Here is a 27,867-nt window from a genome sequence, read left to right as displayed (position 1 = left end):
ATGTCGGCCGGCGGAGCGGCAGTCCCGCCGCCCCCGAACCCCGCTGTGTCCTTCCCGGCGCCCCGGGTCACCCTGCCCGTGGGCCCCGACATCCTGCGGACCTACTCGGGAGCTTTCGTCTGCCTGGAGATTGTGAGTAGGGTAGCAGCGTAGGCGACGATCGAGCCCCGGGGAGCAGGGACAGGCAAGGCAGCATCCTTGCCCCCAGCCCGGTCTGGTCCCCCCGGCGATCACCTTCTCCTGGAAGTGGCCTTTTCCTGCCCACGGTCTCGGGGTCCCCTCCACTCTGTGTCCGGGCCTTTTTGCTTGGCACCTGTTACGCGGCCACCTGCTCGCCGGCCTGGAATGGAAATGTCCCCTAGAGTGCGAGCAGGCAAAGGGCCCAAGATTAGGGACTTGGGCAGGAGAGGGGTGTTAGCGCTTGGAGGAGTCGCGGGGACTGGGCTTTGGACAGGGTCTACGCTTGCCTGGTGGAGGAACTGGCGCCCTCGGCCCCTCCTGTCGCTAACCTGCCATTTTGTTGGGTGGTGCAAAGGTGTACCGATGACTGGGTGGCCAGGAAGCTGGTAGGATGTGGAAAGCCGGGGCGGAAGGCGCCAGGGAAAAGGAGGAGCAGGAGGAGGCTGAAGCCTGGGTATGGTTTTCACCCCACTCACCCTTGCCATCGTCAGTGCCCTTTGGATTGGGGAAGAACGGGGCAGGGAGGACGGTGAGATTGTAGGTGCCGTTGGCAGTGTGTAATCAAGAGGCCGTGAGAACCAACCGTGGGGAAAAGTGGAAGACAGACGTGGGGCTGTCAGCTCCAACTCTCGCCTTTGCCCCTTGTCCATTTTCAGTTTACCTGAGAATTCCAAACCTCCTCGGAGCACCTCGCTTGTACCTAGGAAAGTTGAAGTCACAGGCCCGCCCTGCAACCTTGTGGAACTAGACACTTGAACTTGGGCAAGGAATGCTGTACAGTTGGGAGCTTTCGAAGCTCCTTGTGGACAAGGGGGATGTGTAAATATAAATTGGGCAACTGGGGTTGCATCATGCCCGGAGAATGTCAAATAGAAAGAAATGTTAGCAAGGCAGGGCCTTTCCTGCAGGCGGGTTTTGTTTGCTCCCTTTAGGGTTTTCATGTCACTCATCCTCCTGTGAGTTTGCATAACCTGGATCTGGGTCACTCTGGCTTCCCTTTTGTGCTGTGGAGCTGAAAACCGTGGGAGCCTTGGTTTTCTGCCCCACTATGCTTTGGTAGCCAAGCCACCTTAGGTTTAGCTCCGATTTGAATCGGAAAGCAGAGGCGGTGGCAGCTGGGATCAGACTGACTGTGAGTCTAGAAGACCCTGGTGTGGGTTCGGGTTTAAGCCCAGTACAGCGGCATAGGAATGAGACAGTGATGCTATATATATTAGTCTTGAGATAGGTGTGGTCTACCACTGAGCTCCTAACTTGCCAGCCCCTCGGTGTTGGCCCAAGCTATCCTTCCCTGTTACATATTTACCATATATTTGCCTAAGTTTAATACAAAGTTGATCTTGCAAAACCAAGCCTTTTAGCTCAGGCTGAAAACATTAACACCAAAATTTATCATTTTCAGGGGCCAGGACAAAGGATCAATGAGTAAAGGACTTGTTGCAAAATTGTGAGGACCTGTGTTCAAATCCCAAGAACGCTTGAAAAGCTGCCCTCCGTGGTAGAGTTGCTGCCTAACCTTTGGCTAGAACTTAGCTTCATCCTCAGCAGTAATATACATTGCATCTCAAATTTGATATGTTGGTTATACATTTCTAATAGTTATTCAAATATATTTATACAATTAACTTGTATGTATACATATACATGGCATATATGTATATATATACATATATATATGTATACACACATGTGTATATGGAAACATATGCATAGAAGTGTTGCCCACATGTTATCAAAACAAATGCTACTCAGGACCCACCTGACGGTGTGGCACATTTATGGAACACTAGTTCTGAAGGTGACTTATTGAACTCCTTCTAGCTCCATATCTCCTTTTCCTATCTACCACAGTAGTTAGTTCTTAACTCTGGCTGTATTTAATAACTTGGCAGCTTTGAAAAGTACTGTTGCCAGCCTGGACTAATTAAACCAGTGTCTCTAAGGGAGCACCCAGAGTCAGCTAATTTTTTTTAAAGTTCCCTGGAGATCCCAATACACAGAATAACTGCAACTGACTGATAGTGCCTTTGGACCAGGATCTGCAGAAAGGAGAACGTTTTTTTGTTCATTAGGATGGATAGGAGGATTAGATTCTGGAAGTGTGGGGAAGTATCCCACATACTTCCTGCTTTCTTAGTCTTCTTAGCCGCTCCTCTGGCAACTTACCTAACCCTGACACGGGTTAGACTCTTATCAAAGTAGAGGAGTCTCTTCCCAAAGCCATTTGGACTTGCACGTGTGTGTGTGTGTGTGTGTGTGTGTGTGTGTGTGTGTGTGTGTGTGTGTGTATCCTCGTGCCTGTGTGTTTAAGTGTATATGGAGGCCAGAGAACAACATTGAGTGTCATTCCTCAGGAACTGTCCACCTTTTCTTTTTTAATATTTTGCTTATTTATTGAGGGAACAGAGGGCACACCCATTCCACAACGCTTGTGCGGAGGTCAGGGGAGAACTTGCAGGAATCAGTTCTCTACTTCCACCATGCGGGTTCCAGGGGTCAGATTCAGATTCTCAGACTTGACATTAGGCACTGTTCCCACTGAGTCATCTCACTATCCTTTGGACTCTTTTGGGCATAGGGATCAGGATGAGCAAGATCTCTTACTGGCCTGTAACTTGCCAAGCAGAATAGGCTGGCTGGCCAGGGATCCGCTTGGCTCTGCCTGTATAGCACTGAGAGAACACATCACCCTCTGCAGCTTTTCTTTAGTATGTTCTGGGGGTTGAAGTTGGGACTTCAGGATTAAAATGCAAACACTTTACTGAGTAGGCTGCCTTTCTAGCCCCACGGTTTTATTTTTATGGCCAAACATCCTTCCAAGTTTAAGTCAACGGTATCTTTTACCTCCTTCCCCGAACCTCCTGTTACCTCTCCCCAAGGGGAGGATCAAAATGTACCAATGAAACCAGTGACCTCAGGGAAATGAGAGGCCACTTTGAGCCAAACCAGCAGTTCCTTCTTGGCCTCCATCCTTCTGGAATGCTTAGTGACACTGGATCATAAGATTAAGAAAGCAGCCTGCAGGTGACCTTGGTGGTCTTCTACCTACAAAGCCCACTCCAAGTCATTTACAGGCAAGAGCTAAGACATTCATCTGAAGCACATTCATCCCTAAGTTTCACAGTTGCCGTAGGATTTTTGATTCTAAGTCACAGACTCCGATGGCTCCTCTTCAGAAATTATTCTCCCAATAATTAAATGTGAGCATTTTCTAGGCACAGTCTCAAACACAAAGTGAACTCCAGCCTGGAACCAATTATTTTAGCTTCTGATGATGTTTCTGGATATCTCTAGACTCCTTTTTAATTTTTGACCTTCCATTGAGATCCATTTATGTCCAAGATTTCTTCCTTCGGTGTCATGTTGCTCTCTAAAGCTATGCGAACTGTGCTCAGTGAGGATGGTTTTATCTATCAGCAGGAGACTCAGCTAATGAGACTATGGTCTTGGAATTAAGTCTTCATACTAACTTTGCTCAAGGAATTTAATTCCAGTCTCTGGTACTGCACAGCACTCATAACTCTCTGTAAATACTGCCTGCCACTAGAACCTACTAAGGCAGTTTACAACACGTTTCATAATCGAGGACTCTTCCAACTTTCCAGGCCTTTGGTGTTAGCCCAAGCTATCCTTCCTTGATGCATATTTACCATGTATTTGTATAAATTTAATACAAAGTTGCTATTGTGAAACCAAGCCTTTTGGCTCATGCTGAAGACATTAACACCAAAATTTGTCATTTTCAGGGGCCAGGACAAAGGACTTGTTGCAAAATTGTGAGGAACTGTGTTCAAATCCCAAGAACTTGAAAAGCTGGCCTCTGTGGTAGTTTATGCTTGAAGTTGCTCCTGTGTGAGAGCCTTACCTAGGTGGCAGTGAACAACAAAACAGACCCTTTCTCAAACAGTGGAATTGCTGAGGTTAGACACTCAATGTTGTCCACACTAGTACAGTGCCACTTGGTCTCGTGAACAAAAAAATTACTATTTTTCCAGTCCTCTCAGTGCCTCTAACTACGTACTGTGTACGAAACTCTTTGCATGTCTCCTCACCTGAGAGCCCCTATAATCTGGTTAACAGGATATACCAAAGAAAAGATTACTTCTATTTGGGAAAGAAAAGCTGTCTTCATATGAAAGGTGAAATACAACTGAAGCATTTTCTGTCCAGCCTAGCTGTAATAATATCAGAGTGTATTTACTCCCAGACCACACAAGATATTTAGGGTCCTGTTCTCCATGAAATTATTTTATAAAATGTGTTAAGAAAGATCAAACACAATACCATTAAATGTGGAAAACAGTGACATTGATTTATTCAGTGAATCTCACAGCTTCAGTATTGAAGAAAACACATTCAAATTATTTGTTTAGATTTCTCTTTGTGAGAAATCTCTTTACACATTTTCCCAACTAACTATAGTGTTTTAGTGCCAGAATTACTTTCCTTTGTTTACTGTAATAACATATTAAAGAACACACTGCTTATTGGACCTTCTCTTTATGCCCTGGGAGTCTGATAACTAATATGTAGTGTTTGCCCTTAAAAGATGTTGTGTAGGCCAGGCACGTTTCCACAGCCAGGCAGCCCAGGTAGGTAGACCCCAAAGATGGTTGGTTGATGCAGTGAGTTCCAGGACAGCCAAAACATAGTTAAAGAGAACTTGTTTTTTTTTAAAAAAAAATAAAAGTGTAGCAGGATATAAAGGTCAAAAAGCATTTACAGTTTTACAAAATGCTGAGGTAGACTTATGAAAATACTATGAGAAAGGGAACATTTGGCTCCTGGAGAGCTAGGACAGGACACTTTGATGGGGTGGAGGTAACATTTGAGGGTTAGCCTAAAATGGTGACTGAGACAAAATCCAGGAAGAAAGGAAGCCATGGACAAAGCTCAGAGATTTCGAAAAAGAAAAACATATCAGGCCCTGCCATGCAATTTCTAGCAATCGTTAGCCTCTTGGTGTGACTGATGAGAAGGTGGGAAAAAGAAAAGGAAGATGTTGCTGGCAAAACTGAGGCTGTGGTTTGCTGGCAAATAGGTCAGGCTTTGAATATGTTCCCCCCACGGAGCACCTCAGGACAGGTTTAAATGTGGTCAGACTTGTGTCTTCAAAATCTTTAATGAAATTTGTTTGTCAAGCACGGAGATTAAAGTTAAAAGGCCAGGAAATCAATGAAGGAAGATTGGGTCTTACTATTAATATAATTCAGATAAGTTGTGATGAGACCCTGAAATAAAACCAAGGAACAAAAGGATTGAGAAAATAAAGGAGAAAGACCCGAGGCTTAGTGGGTCAGCTAACATGTGAACTTGGATGCTCTCACAGGTGATACTGAGTCTGAAGTATAAGATGTATCTGAGATGAGCTGAAAGGCTGATGGGGAGGGAATGCGTGGAGGCAATCCCACAGAGGACTCTGGAAGGTATTTCCAGTTATTTTCAACCGATGTCTGAGTGTAGCATGACTAACATGTCAATGTTCTGGTATATCGAGCTTTCTTTTCTTGGCCAGAAAATAGATTTTGATTACAAAGAGACACTGTTTCAGGAGGCCTAGCAACCAATGTGTTTGCCTCTCTAGATGGGTTTTTATCCTGTACATAATTTTTATCCCCCTCTGCCTAGGGAGTCAACAAGCCAAGCTCTAATCACGGGAAAATAGCCTTTACCTTTTTGTAAGGGGAAATTAGCCAGAGCTCATTGTTCAGACTCTGTGTTCCCTGACTCACAGCCCTGCAGGAAATATGAACTGAAAATGCAAAGACTTTGAACCAACCAACTTGCTACAGAGGGAAAGGTCAAGGGGACCAGATTTGGTTTATCCTGTGGTATAAAACTGTGCCTGCTTATGAGAGCTGTGGTCTCCACGTATGTATCTGCTGCCATTCGGCTGAATTAAAAAGGTCCTAAGATGATGAAAAACTGGTTATCTATATGACACACAGACAGAAGTCAGCAAATGCTATGCTATAAGCTATGGCTTATAAGACAGTATGTAAGAATATTCTAGAACAACTGGCTAGTGCAGAAAAAGCAGTTTGGGAGCAGAAATGCTTTATATCACTGCAAATACTAATATTTTTTTCCAGTCACACAGTTTGACCTGAATCCTCATTAGCCAGTTTTATAGAAGAGGGTTGAGTCTTCGAGAAGCAACCCTGTCTGGCAGTCTTTTGTATGAAAAATGTCAGATGGAAGACAGTCAAAAGAAAGAAGGAGGTAGTGGCCTGTCCAATTCTTGCCAGGACATTGGCATGCAGGCGTTTTGAATCTACATGGTAGGGAATTGATAAATACAACTGCAAAGAGTCAAGGACCTCGTTTCTCTCCTATACTGTTTGCTTTCTATTTTAGGGTTTGCATTACCTATTTAGAAGACTGAGATGGAAGTTTGAGTCAGATGAGGTGAAGGTATAATTTTGTAGCGCTGACAAATGTACATCAAATACAAAGCAGAAAATTAAATTTATTTTGTAATTAACAGACTGTGTTCACAGACCGAGCCTACATATGTCTCTTCTGCTGTTGCTTTTCAGAATTCATTCTTTCCCTAATTCAAACAAGGCAAATCTTGTTTACTTCAACCTGTAGATTAGTGTGGTGTAAAGCATGCAACTTGTACCAGGGTTAATCCAGGAGCAATCTCAGTGAATGTCAGGACAGTTAATGAGCAGAATGGCATGTTCCTAGGGGCTAGCCTGATCAAAAGGTATAGTGGCTGTTTCAGTGCTAATAGAGTAAATGGATAAATGGGGAACAAAGAGGATTGAGAATTGGTTTGCAAGATAGACCATGTTTCCATCACCTTCCTCCCCATCATCCAAAGATCTTGTAGTAGGTGGTGATTGCTGCTATCGTCACCCAAAAATTGAGGAGGACATGCTTCTACTTGGTAGTCTCCTTACCTGCTTTTGACATCCATTATGTATCAGGATATGGGCTGGACTTCAGACAACCATGTGTTCCTGGGATCTGAAGTTGCCCTTGCAGCACTCTAAAGCCCAGTGATTGGTCTCTGTTCCTCTGGAGCAGGACACAACTGAACACCTTAGGTAGACAGTGCCCCCTGGGTTCCCAGTGTTCAGAAACATTTAAGGGAATGTCACCAATTTTGACTTCACAGCCCAGTGAGAGATAGGCATGCGAATCTGTGATTTCAATCTAGACGTTGTAAATGGTTCAACGGATACATGCATCATTAACCACCTGAACGCTGAGGATGGCTTCCAGCCAGAGAGGTCTTTCTGGAAGATGTGGTACCATAGGTCAGCTATACAGCAGTTTGTGTATGCTAGGCAGTTGCATGGACAAGTGAGCCTAGTTCTTTGTAGACGACGAGACAGTGGACTGGAATGCAGAGAAAAGGAATTGGGAAAGGAGCATCCCTCCCAAAAGAAGGGGGAGCTTGAGGTGGGTGGGACCCAGAATCTCTAATATTGCTACCACCCAGAACAGCTACATCGTAAATGAACTTGAATTTTATGGTCTGTTTTGTCAAGGTGTCTACCAGCCAAAGGTTGTATTTCTTAACATAAGTTTGTTTCCAGTTTAAAAAACAAAACTAAAACCTTTCAGAATATAAGCCATATATAACATGGAGTTAATTACATATTCTGTCTTTATGTAGGTGATAAATTCTAGGTTTATTAACCATTTTTATAACATAATGTTGAATTCAGCACCCATTAAAACAGAAGCACTTAACAAGTAGGTGACGGGTTCAGATGTTTTGCATGGAACTGCCCTATGCTACCATCTTGTCAGTTTGACATAACTTGAGGCAATCATTTGGAAAGTTGATGGAAATCTCAGTCTAGAATGAACCATAAACTTTAAAGAGGCAGAAAATTATACGGATAAAAGCATACGCTCTGGAACCCAGTGCCAAGCCAAGTCCCATGTCTAACATTTGTTAACTGTGTGACTTTGGCAGTTACCAAGAGCTCTGCCCCTTAACTGACCTCCCTGCAAAAGGGGCCTCATAATATCTCTTGGGCTCTCTGAGGATTAAGTTGATAAAAATAAAATTCTTACAGCAGACTTGGCCATAAAGACCCAATACATGTTAACTAATATGTCCGTTATTGTATTACCTTCTACTTTATATTCATACTCGTGTAAGCCATGCTAGGAGACTGTTATTTCCCAACCCCAAAGCTTACTGGTTGTTTGGTTTCCCTGCAGAAGAAAGATGGCATGGCCAGTTGTGTTGATAACAAGACAACACAGAAAATTCTAAATAATTAAGTCATTTTCTCTAAGGGGTTTTAGGTCTGGTAATTTGTCTCTTAAAATTGGTGTTCTCGTCTATATTCTCCTTTCCAACATTAATGTACATCAGTCATCATAGATATTAGCCAGTTTACTTAAGACAATAGTATGGTATACAAAACTGGAGGTATCAAGTAGGTTAGAAAGTTATTAGTTAAAAATTCAGAGTGTGTGCTTTAAAACAAAATAAAAAGCACCTTGTCAGGAAATCTTTTGAAAAGAGAAGAGATATTTGATAAACTGACTTCTTTGGGAGCATAGGAGAAGTCATCCAAATAGGAGACAGGTTGAGATGTCTGTAATCCACACAGTCAGAATCACGGATGTTGTGTCCTTGCCAAGACCATGTTTTCTTGTGGGGCTGTGCATTTTTACCAGCCAAAAGTTTCTAGGGAAAGCATGCTTCAACTCCAACTGTGAGGCTTCAGGGTTGTGTGATCAGTAGGTGAATATCCACTGCCTTGGTTTTCTTATGGGAAGATGACTCTAGTCAAGCCATACCCTTCTAGTCTACATAAACCACTGGTTCACAGTTTGCTTCAAGGAGACAGTTCATCATGGCCGTGCACATCTACTGCTCTTATAACCAGGTTATAAGAGAGCTCAAGCCAGAAAGGAGACTAGGCTATGACCCTCAAAACATGACCTGAAGTGGCCCACTTCTTCCAGTTAAGCCCCACCTCTAAAAGATTCTGCAGCGACCCAAGATAGCGTGCAGAACATTGCACATTCAAAGCCTAACAGGTAACAAATGAATAACTTCACCTCAGAACGTAATGGAGCCTGTGTGTGCCAGGTACCTATAAAGTTGGGCCAAGATGAGGACAGCCAACCATGAGGAAAGCTGGTGAATGTTTCTAGAAGGCTTTCTGCTTGGTGTTACCTGGTTGTAGAGGAGCCTTTTGTTAGAGTTTGAGCCCTGATTAAATTCCTTACAGAAATTTGAAGTGAAAGCACATTTTACACGTAATTATCATGCTTTTCAGACAGCTAGGGAACTGGAACAGGCAGAGGTAGACATGAGGTCAGACTGTGGACTCAGATCCAAGACGAGAACGTGGGTGCACCGTGGCCGTTTGAATACCTCTCTTTGCAATATGTACACTTGTTGTTGCCAGGACACTTTATCAGTTCGGCTCCCTCAGATTTTACCCCTTTCAGTGCTCTGGTCATCCCTAAGAGCAGGACTCGCTCCACTAAACAGGGGCACTAGCGGTTATCACTTATGTGGGAAATGTTCCAATCTTACTGAAGCCCAGAATTGGAAGCCAGTATTCCAAGCACAGGCAGCCTCACGGGGAAGCCCACTTATTAATGTTGAAGCCAGGTTGTGACGCTTAACAGGAAAAGGTAACTTTCAAGGAGAGGAAATTGATTGAATAAGGGAAGAGATACTTAAGTCAAAGCCAGAGTGACCCCAACAGCAGCAAGCTATTCTTTTTGTCTATGTGAGAATGGGGGTCAAACCCAGAGCCTCGTAGATGCCAATCAATGGTCCTCTTGGTGTGGGGAAAATGACTATCTAAAGTGATCTGATTTGTGCCGTCCACTCATTCTCTTCAATGAGAGCTGAATTGCACTAGTCGCCTGTCATTCAAAGCCCATGAGCCTAGGGTTGCTGTGTGGGTGGGGCTAATTGAGAAAGCAAGAACTAGCAGTCACTCCCTCTCCCCCCCCCCCGCCCCCGTTGCCATGCCACCCACACACCACAGATGAGGCCAATCAGATCACTTCTTCTGAAAGTACCGAGTTTCCTTTAAGTTTCCTTTCGAAAGCTTGAGGTGTAGAAAAGGCTATAATTTTGAGTTTAATAGAGCTGTTAACCCATACTCTTTCTTTACATGTTAATCCTCCCTGGCCAAGCCTGACTTCAAATCTGCCTTGCTGCCCACCTTTCGGGATCCCTCCTGTTCCCCTCTCCTACCCAATGGAACTCACTGTGCTCAGTTCTTTTTATAGCACTTACCACAATCTGTTCCCAAATCAGATTTAATGGTGTGCATTTCTCTCTTAGTTAGAACTCTAAAAGCGGGGACCTCACCTGTTTGCTTTTTTTTCTTGAATGTTCTCGCTCGGTGTCTAGCAGTAAGTTCAGGACCCATCTGTCTGAATTCAGGTTTATTAAATACTACTTTTATTCCAAATGATTATTTAGAGATGTGAGCTTACCACAATGTCTGCTTAATAAGGCTGTGCTTGTCTGTTCAATTTGTCTGTTCTAATGAATGATGACCAGCTGTTCTTTATTTTTCATTATCCTTGCGCATAGCTGCGTAGGAAAGGATGCTTGAATTAATTGAAATTTAATACTGATTTACAATTCATAAACTTTTTAAAAAGTAATACCAATTATTTGTAGGTAGCTAATAGGAACAGGCTACTAGAAAGAAGACCCATGGAAACAAGCAAAGACTGATGCATTCAAGATATATATCCTTCTGCCTTCATATACGAGTTAAATGATATAAGAGAGGAGATAATCTCTTTGAGGAACAAATTTATTCTAACTTTAATGATCCCTGATAAAGCAGCAGTTAAAAATTAACATGCATTGGGCTGGAGAGATGGCTCAGTGGTTAAGAGCACTGCTTGTTCTTCCAAAGGTCCTGAGTTCAATTCCCAGAAACCACATGGTGGCTCACAACCATCTGGAATGAGATCTGGTACCCTCCTCTGGCCTGCAGGCAGCATGCAGACAGAACACTGTACACATAATAAAAAAATAAATCATTTAAAAAATTAACATGCATTAATATTTATTACTTAAATTTATTGTACAAAACATTGGGGGTTGTTAATTTTTTATTTGAAAGTAATAGGAATTGAGATATAATACCACAACTCTAAGTTTATTAAGGGAACACTTGAATAATCATTACACAAGAAGTAATTTATTCTGTCTGTAGAATTTTTTTCCAGAGTACATCAAAACATATGGCTGAGCCCTTTGTCTTAAAATGTGAATGTTTTTTATCTTGTGTGACTTGTGCAACTTGGATATTGAATATGACTGTTGGCCTTTCAGATTTGGAGCTCAGAGAGCTCTCATGTAAGCGCTAGTCTGTTTGTTCACTAAACAAATACTGAGAACATCCTGTGTTGGCGGGGGTGGGGGGTGGGGGTGGGGTGGGAGGGGTGTGGGGATGGTGGAGGGGAGTCTTACCTGCCCGATGCATCTTTAAGGCAAGGATGTGAGCAAGCTTCCTGTGTTGCCAAATCTACCATACTCTCTAACTGATAGGAAAGAATTGCCCTGGCATTAATGAATGATTTGGATACAGAGATATAAGAAGTAGTGTAATGCCAAGAAGGTCTTTTAGCGAAGGCAGAGAAAAAGCCAAGGCATTCAGTTCCCCTGTGTGTCTCCTCCTAGGAGAGCATAGCTGAGAACGGGTAGAACTTGGTGGGGATTTTTTTTTTTTAAGATAATGGTTCAAGATTAGGTATGAGTTAGTGATTCAAGTACACTCCAGTGACATTCTGGGCCAGCAATGCCAGCCACTCAGACATGAAAGAGCTTTGTTTTTGAACTGTGGGTTTTTTTTTTTTTCTGTAATATAAAAAATGGGAAGGGCTTGGTGGCATAAGACAAGGATAAACAGGACTGGTAAAATCACAAAAGGCAGCCGGGGATTGGTGGCGCACGTATTTAATCCCAGCACTTGGGAGGCAGAAGCAGGCAGATTCTGTGAGTTCAAGGCCAGCCTGGTCTACAGAGCGAGTGCCAGGATAGGCTCCAAAGCTACACAGTACACAGAGAAACCCTCTCTAGGGAAGAGAGAGAGAGGGGGGGGAGAGAGAGGGAGAGAGAGAGAGGGAGAGAGGGAAGGGAGGGAGGGAGGGAGAAAAACTATCACAAAAGGCCTACTGTGTCTTGCAAAGGTCATGCCCTTTTTCTTGCCTTAAGGGTTAGATGGATGAAACTGATTGTCTTTGCTTCTTTTTCTCCTCCTGTGTTTGTTTTCTCATGCTACCCTAGTTTCCCCCGCCAGCAGCCTCTCTTTACTTGCCATGCCCTGTATCTGATCAGGTACCATCATCATCTACTTATAAATTCCTATCTAATCCATTACCTCCTCTCTGTACTCCAGGCCTTCATGGTAATTCATGCTGTGCTGTCGTCCCACCTAGGCCTGAGTCCCTCGCCCTTCCCTCTCTAGTCCATTCTCATATTCTAGCCAGACAAACTTCTAAGTGTAGGTCTTGAAGATGCTACCTCCTGCTCAAGACAAGCATGACTGCCATTGTGCTTACATGAACTGAGTCTCCCTGACTGTCCTCAAGACCCTGCTCACCTGCTCACACCCTGCTGATCCGTGTTCTCTGTCTGGGCTGCATGGTATCCTGGCTCCTACCTAAGCATCCCCCACTCATACCCCACCTATATTCTTTCTCCATCATCCCAGCCCAGACCTGGGGCTTATGACTTCCCGGATAAGATTCCTGATTGTGTCTGGAATGTTTCCTTTGTGGAAGTATAGATCCCAGTTTCTTCCCCAGCTCTGCCATTGTTTCAGGGGCATTTTCATCACTTGCTTAGCTGTCCGTTTCCTAGATTAGACTGAGTTCTGTGATGACAGAGGCCACTGTAGCTTGATTTTATTTCCAGCACCTAGCACAGTGCCAGGGTGGCTACAGACTGTGGCATGAATCTGGGGTACAGATTTGACTTCCAGAACATGGTAGATAGATAATAAATGCTGGTGGCTTGTTAATTGCTTATGCTCTTACAAGAGTTGCAGCTATGGTGATATAGGTAGGAACTGATGTCCAAACTACAAGTGGACAGATGATGATGAAGACAGAGCAATGTGCACTGCACACGGGAAACTAGACTCACAGCTATTGTTCTCTCAGACACTCTCTAACAAGCAATGAGAGCAGAAAGAGAGGAGATGAGGACCGAGCAGTGTGTACCATGTTGACTGGTAGGAAAACCCATCAGCAAGGTAGTGGTTAGAGCGGCAGCAGGATCACTGGATGGCATGTGTTCATGTCTGGAGGATACCACAGGTGTGTGGGGATGTCTGGAGGACACCGCAGGTGTGTGAGGGTGTCTGGAGGACACCGCAGGTGTGTGAGGGTGGCTGGAGGACACTGCAGGTGTGTGAGGGTGTCTGGAGGACACCGCAGGTGTGTGAGGATGTCTGGAGGACACCGCAGGTGTGTGAGGGTGGCTGGAGGACACTGCAGGTGTGTGAGGGTGTCTGGAGGACACCGCAGGTGTGTGAGGATGTCTGGAGGACACTACAGGTGTGTGAGGGTGGCTGGAGGACACCGCAGGTGTGTGAGGGTGTCTGGAGGACACCGCAGGTGTGTGAGGATGTCTGGAGGACACTACAGGTGTGTGAGGGTGGCTGGAGGACACCGCATGTATGTGAGGGTGTCTGAAGGACACCAAAGGTGTGTGAGGGTGTCTGGAGGACACCGAAGGTGTGTGAGGGTGTCTGGAGGACACCACAGGTGTGTGAGGGTGTCTGGAGGACACCACAGGTGTGTGAGGATGATTGGAGGACACCACAGGTGTGTGAGGGTGTCTGGAGGACACCGCAGGTGTGTGAGGATGATTGGAGGAAACCGCAGGTGTGTGAGGATGATTGGAGGACACCGCAGGTGTGTGAGGGTGTCTGGAGGACACCGCAGGTGTGTGAGGGTGGCTGGAGGACACTGCAGGTGTGTGAGGATGATTGGAGGACACCGAAGGTGTGTGAGGGTGTCTGAAGGACACCAAAGATGTGTCAGGGTGTCTGGAGGACACCGCAGGTGTGTGAGGATGTCTAGAGGACACCACAGGTGTGTGAGGGTGTCTGGAGGACACCGCAGGTGTGTGAGGGTGGCTGGAGGACACTGCAGGTGTGTGAGGATGATTGGAGGACACCGAAGGTGTGTGAGGATGATTGGAGGACACCGCAGGTGTGTGAGGGTGTCTGAAGGACACCAAAGGTGTGTCAGGGTGTCTGGAGGACACCGCAGGTGTGTGAGGATGTCTAGAGGACACCGAAGGTGTGTGAGGGTGTCTGGAGGACACCGCAGGTGTGTGAGGGTGGCTGGAGGACACTGCAGGTGTGTGAGGATGATTGGAGGACACCGAAGGTGTGTGAAGATGATTGGAGGACACCGCAGGTGTGTGAGGGTGTCTGAAGGACACCAAAGGTGTGTGAGGGTGGCTGGAGGACACCGCAGGTGTGTGAGGATGTCTAGAGGACACCACAGGTGTGTGAGGGTGTCTGGAGGACAACGCAGGTGTGTGAGGATGTCTAGAGGACACCACAGGTGTGTGAGGGTGTCTGGAGGACACCGCAGGTGTGTGAGGGTGTCTGGAGGACACCGCAGGTGTGTGAGGGTGTCTGAAGGACACCAAAGGTGTGTCAGGGTGTCTGGAGGACACCGCAGGTGTGTGAGGATGTCTAGAGGACACCACAGGTGTGTGAGGGTGTCTGGAGGACAACGCAGGTGTGTGAGGGTGTCTGGAGGACACCGCAGGTGTGTGAGGGTGTCTGAAGGACACCAAAGGTGTGTCAGGGTGTCTGGAGGACACCGCAGGTGTGTGAGGATGTCTAGAGGACACCGAAGGTGTGTGAGGGTGTCTGGAGGACACCGCAGGTGTGTGAGGGTGGCTGGAGGACACTGCAGGTGTGTGAGGATGATTGGAGGACACCGAAGGTGTGTGAAGATGATTGGAGGACACCGCAGGTGTGTGAGGGTGTCTGAAGGACACCAAAGGTGTGTGAGGGTGGCTGGAGGACACCGCAGGTGTGTGAGGATGTCTAGAGGACACCACAGGTGTGTGAGGGTGTCTGGAGGACAACGCAGGTGTGTGAGGATGTCTAGAGGACACCACAGGTGTGTGAGGGTGTCTGGAGGACACCGCAGGTGTGTGAGGGTGTCTGGAGGACACCGCAGGTGTGTGAGGGTGTCTGAAGGACACCAAAGGTGTGTCAGGGTGTCTGGAGGACACCGCAGGTGTGTGAGGATGTCTAGAGGACACCACAGGTGTGTGAGGGTGTCTGGAGGACAACGCAGGTGTGTGAGGGTGTCTGGAGGACACCGCAGGTGTGTGAGGGTGTCTGGAGGACACCGCAGGTGTGTGAGGGTGTCTGGAGGACACCGCAGGTGTTTGAGGGTGGCTGGAGGACACCGCAGGTGTGTGAGGGTGGCTGGAGGACACCACAGGTGTGTGAGGGTGGCTGGAGGACACTACTGGTGTGTGAGGTTGACTAGATAACTTTTGGGTGAGGAAGAGAATCCAACATGAAAATCCAGGTACAGAGTTGACCCAAGTTCTGGGTAGCACTGCTCTTGCACCTAAGGGAAGAACACATCTTGTGTAATGATACAGAAGCAATGATAAATGGAGTATCAGGGGTGAGCACAGGGGCCTAGGGTGGAAAGTGGAAGAGCAAAGTCTATACAAATGTGTTGGCAACAGTGGCATGAAACAGCGCTGTAAAGCAAATCTGCTACTCTCTGTTACCTTTGTTGCTGTTGTTGTTTCTTTCAGGTGCTGGGTGGACTTGTCTGGATTTTGGTTGCTTCATCCAACGTCCCTCTACCTCTGCTCCAAGGATGGGTCATGTTTGTGTCTGTGACCGCTTTCTTCTTCTCCCTTCTCTTCCTGGGCTTGTTCCTCTCTGGTATGGTGACTCAGATTGATGCCAACTGGAACTTCCTGGTAAGAGATTTTCATTGTAAGTCTATTGTTCAGAAACACTGAGTGTCCGCTCTTTTTGTGGAGGCATATAAGAGAAATTAGGTCTGCATGAGGGGTCACTGTGGTGCCCAGGGGTAGTTCCGGTAGATGACCGGACCTCAGTTTGTGATAGAACTGAGCAAACACACTGTTACTTTTATAATTTAGATCACTCTCATTAAAAAACAACTTCATATCACGCAACAAATGGATCACATTATACCCAAACAATAGAAACTGAGTCACCTATGCCTTTAAATTTTCCATCCATTTCTTCTTCAGATATTTATTTAAATAAATTTAATCATGCCTTAGTAAAAGGGGAATTGATTGCATGACATACCCTCAAATCTCAGGTATTAATGTCTACATATCCTCAAGTCATATTATGTCTGAATATATGTAAGCACCTATATTTAATTAAAGATGCAGGTTTATTTTCCACATTACTCACATACATTGTGCTATAAGGTTTAAGTCATTGCAGGTTATTTCGAATACACGACACAATGTAAATGCTGTGCTCATAGTTTTATTTTATGTATGAATGTTGTACCTGTGTGTCTGTGCACTGTGTGCATTCCTGGTGTTGGTGGAAGTCAGAAGATAGATGAGAACCATGATGTCCCATGAGCTGGGAATCGAACCCAGGTCCTCTACCAGAGCCCCAAGGGCTCTGAACCACTGAGCTAGTCTCTGAATATAGCTTTTATACTGTATTGTTTGGAAAATAAAGCCAAGAGAAGAACATATCTACATGTTTAGTATAGACACATTTTTCCTCAATATTTTCAGTGTGTAATTGAATTCACACACACAGGAACAGACAGACACGGGGGGGGGGGGGCAGACTAAGTACTGACTGACAGACACAGGAGGCGTACTAGGAACCGACACAACACAAAAAATAAAAGACCCAGAGACAGATATTGGGGTTCAAGCTTTAGGCTGAAGATCAGAAAAGCAAAGAAGCTGGCCTCTAGCTCAGCCCAAAAGGGGTGATGCTGTCTCCACAAGCTTTAGCCAAGCCTCAGACTGCTGCCTCTCCTCAACATGGTGGGAGACTAAATCTCAGAATGCAGCCTGAGACACTGAGCTCCTGTCTTTTATATACCTCTCTGGGGCTGGGATTAAAGACAGGAGCTCTAATTCTCCTTTAGACTGATTCGATCTTGTGTAAATCTGGGTGACCTTGGACTCACAGAGATCCGTCTACCTCTGTCAAACTGCCCAGTTTCTATGGCTAACTAGTGTAGTTGCTGGGATTAAAGGTGTATATTACCATTGCCTGACCTCTGGAGCTTGTGGCTGGCTTTGCATCCTGAAGCCTCAAGCAAGCTTTATTAAATTATATATCACCACAAGGAAGTGCACAGACACAGAAGGGGGCAGGCTGCCCAAACTTTTCAGAAAACAAGTAGCACCATATTGTTTTCCCAGTGTTTTGAAAGAGAATATTTTATAATCTGTTCATCTCCAAACGAAATTAAAACAGTGACTCTTGAAGGAAAAATTGACAACACAGTATTAAACTCAATGCTTAAAATAAGGCACCACTCACTGTGATTGACTGACCATATTTTTCATGTGTGTAGTACAGAGCCTCTCTTCAATTCTAGTGGTCCTCTCTGGAACAAATTAGAAAAGGCCAGTGTGAATGATTCCAGCCTGTGAGAGGCAGGGCTTTAGTGACACCCATAGGGAACCCCCATCAGGTTCTCAATTATAGTTGGGTGTTTTGAAACTTAAGCAAGATGATCATTTGATCTGTATGCATTTCTTTAGAGTAAATGACATTTCCCCTAGAAGCTTTAGGACAAATGTTACAGGGAAATGTTTTATTCACAAAACATAAGGAAAGCTATAATTACAAATGTTTACAGCAAGTAATAGTAAGTACCTTACCAGATGCCATTAAAGGATAATGGAAACAATGGGTTGCCTCGTGCTCAGCTCTGTGTCTGGGTTATAATCACCAATCAACCATCTTTCTAATTCAGAACTTTGATGTTCTGGTTCCAGGAGGCTGCAGAGATAGTGTCTTCCTACATTTTCCCTGATTTCAGTATTTGTTACTCAATCATGTAATAAAGATCCAAGGTCCCTAATTAGAATACAGATAGATGTTTCATCGCCTCTTTCTGAAGGCCTAGCTTTCTCATGAGAAGGTCTACCCAGGAATCCCCAAAGTTACTAAGGGAAATCAGGTCTTTAAGGATCAGACTCAAAGAGGTTCAGAGGTAAGTTTGTCCCACTCTGCCCATACTGGTGCTTCAAGGTTCTTAATAGTTACAGCCCATCTCTCTTGCTCTTCCCAAATGCTGTATCACACACCACCAGACCCTTCTCCTAGGATGCCTGGATCTCCCGATTGCCTAGCAACTGAAGTGTTCAATCTGGAAACATCTCCAGGATCCTGCAGCATCCAGTATTCTTCCTAATTGATACACATACCTTCTAAATGTATACTTTTTGGATGTCATTCTTGGTCTTGTTATACAGATTCTATACTGTATCCCATCCTCCCCCAATGCCAACACCCCAACTCCCCACCACTCCTGATGCCTGTGGTGAAGCATGTTTTTGGTGAAGCTAAAGTGGTTGTTAGATTTCTTAGTAGTTTATTGTTTTTTCCAACTTTGCATTTCCTACTTGTTTGTAGCAATGTGTGATGGCCAAACAATGGAACCGTAAGTGTTCTCATTGTTTGAATTGTACCACTATATCAAAGTGATTATTGGAAGGCAGGGCCTGGTGGTACAAATCCATAATTATGCAGTGCATTGCATGAGGCGGGAAGGGCTCAAGTCCAAGGCCACTTTGGGCAGACAAAGTGAGACCCTGTCTCAAAAACAAAACAAAACAAAACAAAAACAAAAACAAAAACAGAAACCTTTAAAGAAATGGGTACAGGCTAAGTGCTTAGAACCAAAAGTGTCTCCAGTGTGTAGATTTTTAAAACTTTGGAATATTTACACAAACGTTACTACTCAAAAATTTTCCACATTAGAATGTTTCAGATGTCATAGTTTCAAGTTAATATTATCCACCATGCAATAGCTGTGCACAGCATGGGCTACCGTGGTTGCCATGGCACCGGACTCATTTCACAGTGGGCATACTTCCCAAGAGCCAGCCCTGCCTTCTTAGAGTTTATTCAACGCTGCTTTGGTTCAGAATAGATTTCCCTTCCTTGTTGTCTAAGATTTTCTTCACATGGACCCAGGTTCTGATGACCTGTCCAGCTTTGCATGGGTTGTAATGCTTACTGTGCACTCCCAAGCCAGGACAGTTTCTGAGTCATGCACATCATGGGGTCATCCTCAGATCGGTACAAGTTCTAATACCTGCATTCCAGAATTATTAGATGCTACCTGCTAAAAAATTGTTTTCCCCTGTGAATAATTTAATGCTACCCCTGTGTTATGACTGAGAGAAATAGGAGTACATTTTAGAAATAATATACTCTCTACAAATGTTTGTTGTAGAAATCTGGTGTTGATGGCTTTTTTTTTCTTTTTCCATGTTCACTGTGTGTGCCTGTGATATGTATGTGTGTAGTTGTACATGTATGGACACGTGTGTGGGTAAATATGCCTGTATGTGCCTAGGCCTGTGAACCCAAGTTGATGTCAGGAATCATCCTTAATGACTCTTCCACGTGATTCTTTGATGCAAGGTCTCATTCAAGCCAGAGCTCACTGATTGAAAGGCAGGTCTTGGTACCCAGCTTGCTCTAGGAATCCCCAGCCTCCAGCTTCTAGAGCTCAGATTATGGGTGGGGCAACCACACCCACCTGGCTTCTAAGTAGGATCTTGAGATTCCAGACACTGGTTCTCTTGCTCACCTGGCAAGCTCTTAAAACTACTAAGCCATTTCCCCAGCACTTTTTCTATGTTTTATTCATTGGGATCAAAACCATCATGTTCATCATACAAGATACATTTGGAGTGTTTTCACAGGCTTCCTATTTGGGGTATAATTGGTACAGTAAAAACATTACATACGAACTGTGTTGTGTGATGCTAGAGAAGGGCCCTCAGGCCTTCTGCATACTAAGCAAGCTACATGTCCAGCCCCTTTTCACTTTTTATCTTGAGGCGGGGCCTTACTTGCCCAGGCTACCATTGCATTTGCTTTTGCCTCAACCTCCCACCTGCCCCAGTAGGAAGTCGATTTTGATTTTGAAATAGCTGTGGTGGATGTGGCTTTCTCCCTGCCCCACATTTGATGCTAACAGCACTTTGGTATAACTTAAAAACAAAATCCTATGTTTATACCCCTCACTTTTGAGGGTATCCTTCCTGTTTAGAAGAAAGATTTTTTTTAAGCTGATACAGTTAAATAACTCTGCCTTTATTTTCCGGAAGTCTAGTGGGCATACATTTAATCAGATTCTGGCTATGAACATCTCTTAATAATTTAAACATACTGAACTATAATCTATGTCACTTTCACTGGGACTATTGTTTCCCTTTGAGACAGACTGTGTGTGTGTGTGTGTGTGTGTGTGTGTGTGTGTGTGTGTGTGTGTGTGTGTGTACACCAGGGTGTAGACCAAACTGGTGATCCTCCTTGCTCAGCCTCCTGAATGCTAGAATTAGAGTGTGTTCTACCAGTAATAAAACTCAAGTGTTAGTGGCTTTCTTCCCTTCTCCATGCTGCCATGTAACCAGGGTCCACATCAGTGGTGCAATGATTTCTCTTCTTTTCTTTTCATTTCTTCCTTCCTTTATTTCATCCTTCCTTCCTTCCTTCCTTCCTTCTTAGTGAATGTTCATCCCTGAGCAAAAGAGTAGAACACTGACTCAAATTAGAATTTTGAAAATGGTCATGTGGGTTGAAGAAAAAAATTCCAAGCAATGTTTGGGGCGTGTGAGTCCTGGTGGGATTGTTTAGTAGAAAGCACATATGAAGAAGACTTAGAGCAGGGCTGGACCCAACTTAATGAAGAACTGTCAAGGATGGTGTATGAAAGGTAGTCCCCAACCAAGGCATCAGCATTACCTGGAACCCTATCAGAAATGCGCAGTCTCAACCCATCCTCTTCAGACTGCTGAGTCCAAAGCTGAGGATGGGGCCCATTCATCTGTGCTTGAGCAAGCTCTCTAGATGGTTCTGCTGCATTCCAGTATTTGAGAACCTCCAGTACAGTGCAAGTGTTCTGAACCATGAGTGAACCTTGCAGAAGACAGTTCCTGTAGCTCTTGTGCATAACAGGAATTGGAATAAGACAACCAGTGTGGCCAGCTGTCAGCGGGTAGCTCTAGTGGTCAGAATGCGCAGGCCCAAGAGAGGCTTTTAAAACATCTCTGCAGCAGACAGGCCAGCAAAAGAATAGTCGTGCAGTTAATAGCTTAGCTAAAACTGCATAATGGTCAAGAAGTGGAAAAAATAAATAAAAACAACTGAAGTATCTCAAAGCCACTAAATAACAGGTTCTAAGAAGGATTTAGAAAAGGAGATTTTGTTGTAGGTGATTGGTGTTTTGGGTTTTTTTGTTTGTTTGTTTTGTTTTGTTCTTTTTTTTATTTTGAGGGTTTTTCGGGTAATATTATTATTATTATTATTATTATTATTATTATTATTATTATTATTATTTTATTAGTTCAAATTAGAAACAAGCTTGCTTTGCATGTCAATCCCATCTTCCTCTCCCTCCCCTCCCACCAGCCACTACCTCATGTTTTATTTTGTTTTGTGGTGTATGTATGTGTGTCTTTTATGAGGAGGAAAGTAGAAATACCTGTATTAGATAATACAGAAGGAAGTAAAATAAATGAGAGAAGCCTCATTTGTGTTGTGGCGTTGACTAAGTCCATGAGAAGCTCCAGAGCACTCCTGTCCATTGGTCCTGTATTGGACCCAGGGACTAGGCTCAGTCCAAGTGTACTGCTTCTCCTTGAATGCCACCCAAGAAGAATGGGTCTCCAGTTCAGACACATAAGCATGTCCCAACTCTATTGAAACCCAAGACGCAAAGTGCCCTAAGAACCAAAGTCCAGTCACAGGAACTGATAGACAAGCAGTAAATTTCCAACAGGTGCAAGTACTACCACTCTGCTTCATCCAAGCCTTTCTGTGTGAAAGATACAAGGGGTATATGTATAGTAACGTATGCATGTTTGTGTATATGCATATGTCTGTAGGGACTTGGGTCTTATTCCTTCTTAGGGGCCATCCTCCTTGTTTTTGGAGACAGAATTCCTCACTGGGATCTGGAACTCATCTAGACTTGCTATCCATCAAACCCCAAGGTTCTGCTGTCTGTCTCCACCTCCCCAGTGCTGAGATTACAATTGCATGCCACCGCTCCAGGCTTTTTAACATGAGAGTCAGAGTTAGAATTCAGGCCCTCTGTTTGTATGGCAAGGACTTTACTGACTGAACTTTCTTCCCAGCCCCTCTCCTGGCCTTTTAAGATAAAACAAAACATTCCTGAGAATCTTTAGTAAATTAAATGGGTGATTAATAATCAATCTCAATAGACCTCAAATTGTTACATCTATTGATAATTAATAACCCAAGCAGATACAATTAACTCATGAGTGCACTGACATCCCAATTTGGATATTGATCTTTGTTGATGAACATTTATTGAGTAACCACATGTATCTGAGCATTGCTTATGGCTAAAACATGTGGTCAGTAAGTATGGGGGTTGATTAGCAATGTCAGGTGTCTCAACAGAAAACATTTTTACATTATACCTTATGTGTCTTACCTTGGTAGAACATTCTAGGCATTATAAGCACAGTTCTATGGTGAACACTATTGAGTGGACATTTATAGAGAAGGAAAAAGTTGACTTTGAAGAAATTGTTAGTAGGAATGTAGATTAGTAGCGTTACTATAGAATATGTATGAAATCTTCTCCAAAACTTAACAATGGAGCTATCATAGGAGCCATGAACCTCTATACCCAAAGGTAATGGAGTCAGTGTGTTAGTGAGTTATCTGGGCCCACATGTTCTTTGCAGGATTATTTATAGTGGCCATTATATGGAACCAGCTTAAGTCATCATCAGTCCGTAATGGGGTAAATAGAATTTAGTATATATACATAAAGCTATTTGGCTTTTTAGAAATGAAGGAAACTCTTCATTTACAATCACAACTATTTCCAGTCAGATAGGTGAACATAGGTAACACAGAACATGGAAATTTTGTTAAATGAATGAGCCGGGCACCAAATAACATACATGACATAATTTCACTAATGGGTGTAGGTGAAGAAGTTGAGCTCACAGAAGTGGAGAGCAAAGTGGTGGTTATGAGGGTTGGTGGAGAGAGTTTAAGTTTAATTTTAATTAAAATAAGATAAAAAGGTCCTTAAACTTAAAACTTTTGGCATTTGCCAAAGAGGGTAAAGCATTTCAGCAGAAAGTGAACGTTCAAAGGCTCTGTCATACAGATGGTAATTGATGACAGTGCCATACTGGAAAGTCGCAGAGTGGATTCTCAATATTCTCCCTATTAAAAAGGTGAGTATGCGAGATAACACATTTAGTAAGTAGTTCAGTTTAGGTATTTTATAATGCATGCATACTTTAAAACTTATGCACAATAAATATATAATTTCTTTTATTTATTAAAATTTTACATTTATTTTACATCCTAATCAGAGTTTCCCCTTCCTCATCTCCTTTCATTTTCCCCTTAGATACATAATTTCTATTTGTTGGTTAAAATTATTCAGTAATTTTAACTTTTTAATGAAAGAAAGTTGACTTTAGGAGCAGGTAAGCATGGTGCTGATCCCCTTCCCTAAAGTTAACTTTTGTGTGAAAAGAAAGACAAAATTTTGTTTGTAAAGCAGATAATAAATGATAACGGATAACCGTAAGAATGAGAAGCTATGCAGACTAAGTTGTTGAAATGTGGCAGCTATAAATATAAAATAATGTGTGGATGATATATTAATTCAAGTAAAGCTGAATTTTCACATTGATTCCAGTAATACACGCAGTAGCCTAAATAAATAATTATTGTTTTGGAGGACTGTATAGTCTCTGTTTTTAATGTCAGGTGAGGTTGTATGTCATTGAATGCTATCACCAAGTCTATCTTGCAGAATTATAATATATAATTACAATTGTAATAACAAAATTCAAAATATTTAATAAGTACATGAAATTTATGAAAGGATATAGCTTAAATATAATTTTACTTAAACTTTAAAGATGGTATTTAACTTAGTTTTAAGTTTAAAGACCTTTTTATCTTATTTTAATGAATATTGACATCTCTGTATATTAATCTAAACTGATATTATGTTTTTATTATAAAACTCAATATATAAGAAAGTTTCCTATTATACCAAATAAAATAGATCTGCTGATATTTTCATTCTGTGAGAGCTTGGAACTCCTCATATAGCACGTTTTGGTCATAGCCACCCAAGCTACCCACTCTATAGCTCCTTTTTAAAAATAGGCTTCAAGACCAATTTATGCTTCCCAAGTGCTTTGGAATGTGTGGTCATCTGCTGTAGCATGCTCAGCCAGCAGCTGCCATTCCTCTGCAGGTAGGGGTGGGCTTATTTAGATCCCAATGGCCTGATTTTGCTAAAGTCATCAAAATAAACGGCGGATATACTGAAGACAACTTGATTACATGTTCTGAGCTTTCCTATCTAAAACTTGGTTTGAAATAAGGAACCGGCAAACATCTTATACTTCACCTACAAGTGCCTTTTCTCGCCTCTTTCAGGATTTTGTCTACCACTTTGTAGTGTTTGTCTTCTACTTTGGAGCCTTCTTACTAGAAGCAGCAGCCACCTCCCTGCATGACCTGCAATGCAACACTACCATGACTGTGAGGCCGCTCCTGAATGATAACCAGTACAACGTCAATGTGGCAGCCACAGTAAGTGCTCCAAGGGGAAGGAAGGTGCTGTCTCTGCATGGCCAGGCATCCGGGAGACTCCTCAGGCAGCAGTGGTCCTTTAAAAGCAGCCTTTAGAATTAAACATGTAAGCCAGGAAGTGGTGGTGCACACCTTTAATCCCAGCTCTCAGGGGCAGAGGCAGGTGAATATCTATGAGTTCCAGGCCAACCTGGTCTACAGAGCAAGTTACAGGACAGCCAGATCTATATAGAGAAACCTTGTCTTGAAAAACAAACAAGCAAGCAAACAAACAAACAAAAATTAAGCATGTAATAGCTATGTATCAGTCTAGTGATCTTCTGAGCAAGGTAATATCATCACCTGCATTGTCGTGTGTGACTCAACTGTAACCCAAAGATGTTGACATTATTTGAGATGACAATGAGAATTATAAGAATTCTGTCTTTCTAATTCTCCCTGGCGAGGGAAATCTGTTTCTCACTTTGGATCCACATTTTTAATTGCCATTATTGGCTGCAATACTTACTATGGGCCTGCCAAGTAAAAGGATGTTTTTTGGGGGAGTGATATGAATAAGTTTCACTTCTTATTGTTGGGGTCAATGCCAGTGAGTGGGAAGGCAAATTCACCAGCCATTATAATAGACAAATACAGGAGAAAGCCTTCCATAGGGATTTAAAAAGATTTTTTTCCTCTTTTATTCATGCACTGTAGTGAATTTGACATTTTGCATTAAATAATACAAAGAAATACTGGGGTTTTTTTTGTTTTATCCATGTTGTTTTTCATGGATAATTTTTTAAACTATCACAAAATGAAATTACTTTCTTAAATGAAGTATTTTGATTGATATTTAGTAGTTCCTATAGTGCGTTACTGATTCTAGTGTCTTTTCCTTCTTAGCCCTTGCCCCTTACAAGGCCTGACTTTTTGGAGTTCTTTAGAGTGTTCTTTTATAGATGTGCCTCATCTGGAAACCTGTCTCCTTCTCCCTCTGCCAGAGAGAAGCCACCTCCGTGTGTGGACCAATGCTTCCAGTCTTTTGTGGCATTTCATTTTATCCACCCACTCTGGTCCAGTCAGAACTCTGGTTCCTGAGTTTTCAGCAGCTAAAATTGACCAGGCATTCCTGTGTCACGTTGGTTTAAACCTCTTTCTTTTCTTTTTTACTCAGTATAGTTGAGATGGAGAGAATTTCCTTCTCACTAATAATAGATTCCCAAGGCAGTTATTCTCACTCAGTGGGTCTTGTCTGCATTAGAAATACACTACAGAAACAAGCAGCATAGGAAGGGTTAATTAAGTTGTGACAAATTTCTGTGGGAGAATCTGCTCCCACTTCTCAGGCTGCAGTTTCCTAGTTAAGAATCTTTCCCCGAGATAGTGATATTTTATCATTTTGGATTGTATTGTCTTGTGGTCTTCTTTTTATCACAAGCCTCTGTGTGTCACGTGAGGACAATGTGGATTAAATGCTTGCCCGAACTAAGTTGTGGTTAGTGTGCACAGTTGGGATTAATGAAGCCTTCAGTGGCACCAAAGAAGCAGCTCAGAGAAGGGCTAGGGCTTCTGGATGCCACAAGAGCAAGAACCAGACTCACGATTCATTCCTGTGGGTTTTGTCTACTGAGTTCAAAAACTCACAGAAGTGATTTGATGTCTCCCCAGTGACTGTCTTCTTAGCTGGGAAACTACTGGATGATTAGATAACTCGGGCTAAAGTTCTTAATCCAGTGCCTGGGGCTTCATATGTACTTACCACGTGAGCCTGATATGTGAGCAAATGTTGGCTGTAAGGCTGACTGTAGATTTGAAAATTAAGAGCTATATTGTACAAAGGGAAGCTCAGTGCTGTGAAGATTTAAAACAAAATCATCAAAACATAGATCACTATGAAATAGTTTTTTGTACTGGAGCATCTTCAGGTCAGTTGGCAAGTGTTCATTTGGTGGTCTCTTTGGGATGCATTTTCTAAAAGTCCGTGTTGTGACCTGACAGTAGTTTTTCTTTTTGTTTCTTAGGTTTTTGCCTTTATGACGACAGCTTGTTATGGTTGCAGTTTGGGTCTGGCTTTGCGAAGATGGCGACCATAACACTCCTTGAAAACTGACAGTTGTGTGCTAGTTTCATTTGTCTACTTTATATGTCTGATCACTTGGGTACCATTTGTCCCAGTATAACATTCCAAGCATCATTTGCTTTGTCCAGGGAGAACCGAAGTGAAAGCTGTGGTTTGTTACGTTGTGGGATCTTAAATTTATTCTGATGTTAGACAAGTATCTTTTCATTTTTCCTCTCTCTTTTCTTTTTAAATACACCCCCCCGTATATCCTTAAAACATGCAGACACTATTCACAAAACAATAGTATCCCTTTTGTTTCTTAAGTCACCTGAACTTTAATAATAGTAAATAACTAAAACAGTATATCCCAAGCAGGCTTCTCATTGAATTCTATCTCTAATGCAAAACAGGGAATGATACACTTTTTTTTTTAACAAAAGGCCTGATAGCACATATGTAGGCCATATGGTTTCTATGGCAATCGTTCTATCCTGTAATAACATAAAAGCAGCTATAGATGTCATTTAAATAAATGCACATGTCTGTATCCTAATAAAGCTCTATTTACAAAAAGGAAGCACGACTGGATTTGGTCCACAGACCACAATCCAATCAACTACTGCCATATATTGAATTAATCATGAAAGTTTCTCAACCTCATTAGACAAGCCACATAATATATTTTGTTTCATTATGCAATAATCACATTGTCTTTTGTTAATAGTCAGATACTTAAGCCTTGGAAGGGCAGACAGTTTCTCAAGCAATCCCCAGCAGAGCCTTGGGTGTAGAGAAAAAAATAAGGTATGA

At 43.1% G+C, this 27,867-nt stretch overlaps 1 protein-coding gene across 1 annotated transcript; it reads left to right on the top strand.

Annotated features, from left to right (window-relative positions):
* Positions 1–27,088, top strand: Mal2 (mal, T cell differentiation protein 2). Its single transcript, XM_027431409.2, has 4 exons — positions 1–132; positions 15,956–16,126; positions 24,858–25,013; positions 27,017–27,088. The coding sequence occupies exons 1-4, from the start codon at positions 1–3 to the stop codon at positions 27,086–27,088; spliced, it is 531 nt and encodes a 176-aa protein (XP_027287210.1).
* The last annotated feature ends 779 nt before the right edge of the window (positions 27,089–27,867 follow it).

Source organism: Cricetulus griseus, chromosome 10 (genome assembly GCF_003668045.3).
Source record: "Cricetulus griseus strain 17A/GY chromosome 10, alternate assembly CriGri-PICRH-1.0, whole genome shotgun sequence".
In the NCBI taxonomy this organism is placed as follows: domain Eukaryota; kingdom Metazoa; phylum Chordata; class Mammalia; order Rodentia; family Cricetidae; genus Cricetulus; species Cricetulus griseus.
This window is presented reverse-complemented; position numbering and strand designations above follow the sequence as displayed.

What these genes read in the sequence shown, in the direction of transcription:
- Mal2 (XM_027431409.2), top strand. Translation starts at nt 1, where the DNA reads ATGTCGGCCGGCGGAGCGGCAGTCCCGCCGCCCCCGAACCCCGCTGTG. An exon ending in CTTTCGTCTGCCTGGAGATT is followed by an intron (nt 133 to 15,955) that starts GTGAGTAGGGTA and finishes TGTTTCTTTCAG; the next exon opens with GTGCTGGGTGGACTTGTCTG. An exon ending in ACGTCAATGTGGCAGCCACA is followed by an intron (nt 25,014 to 27,016) that starts GTAAGTGCTCCA and finishes TTTGTTTCTTAG; the next exon opens with GTTTTTGCCTTTATGACGAC.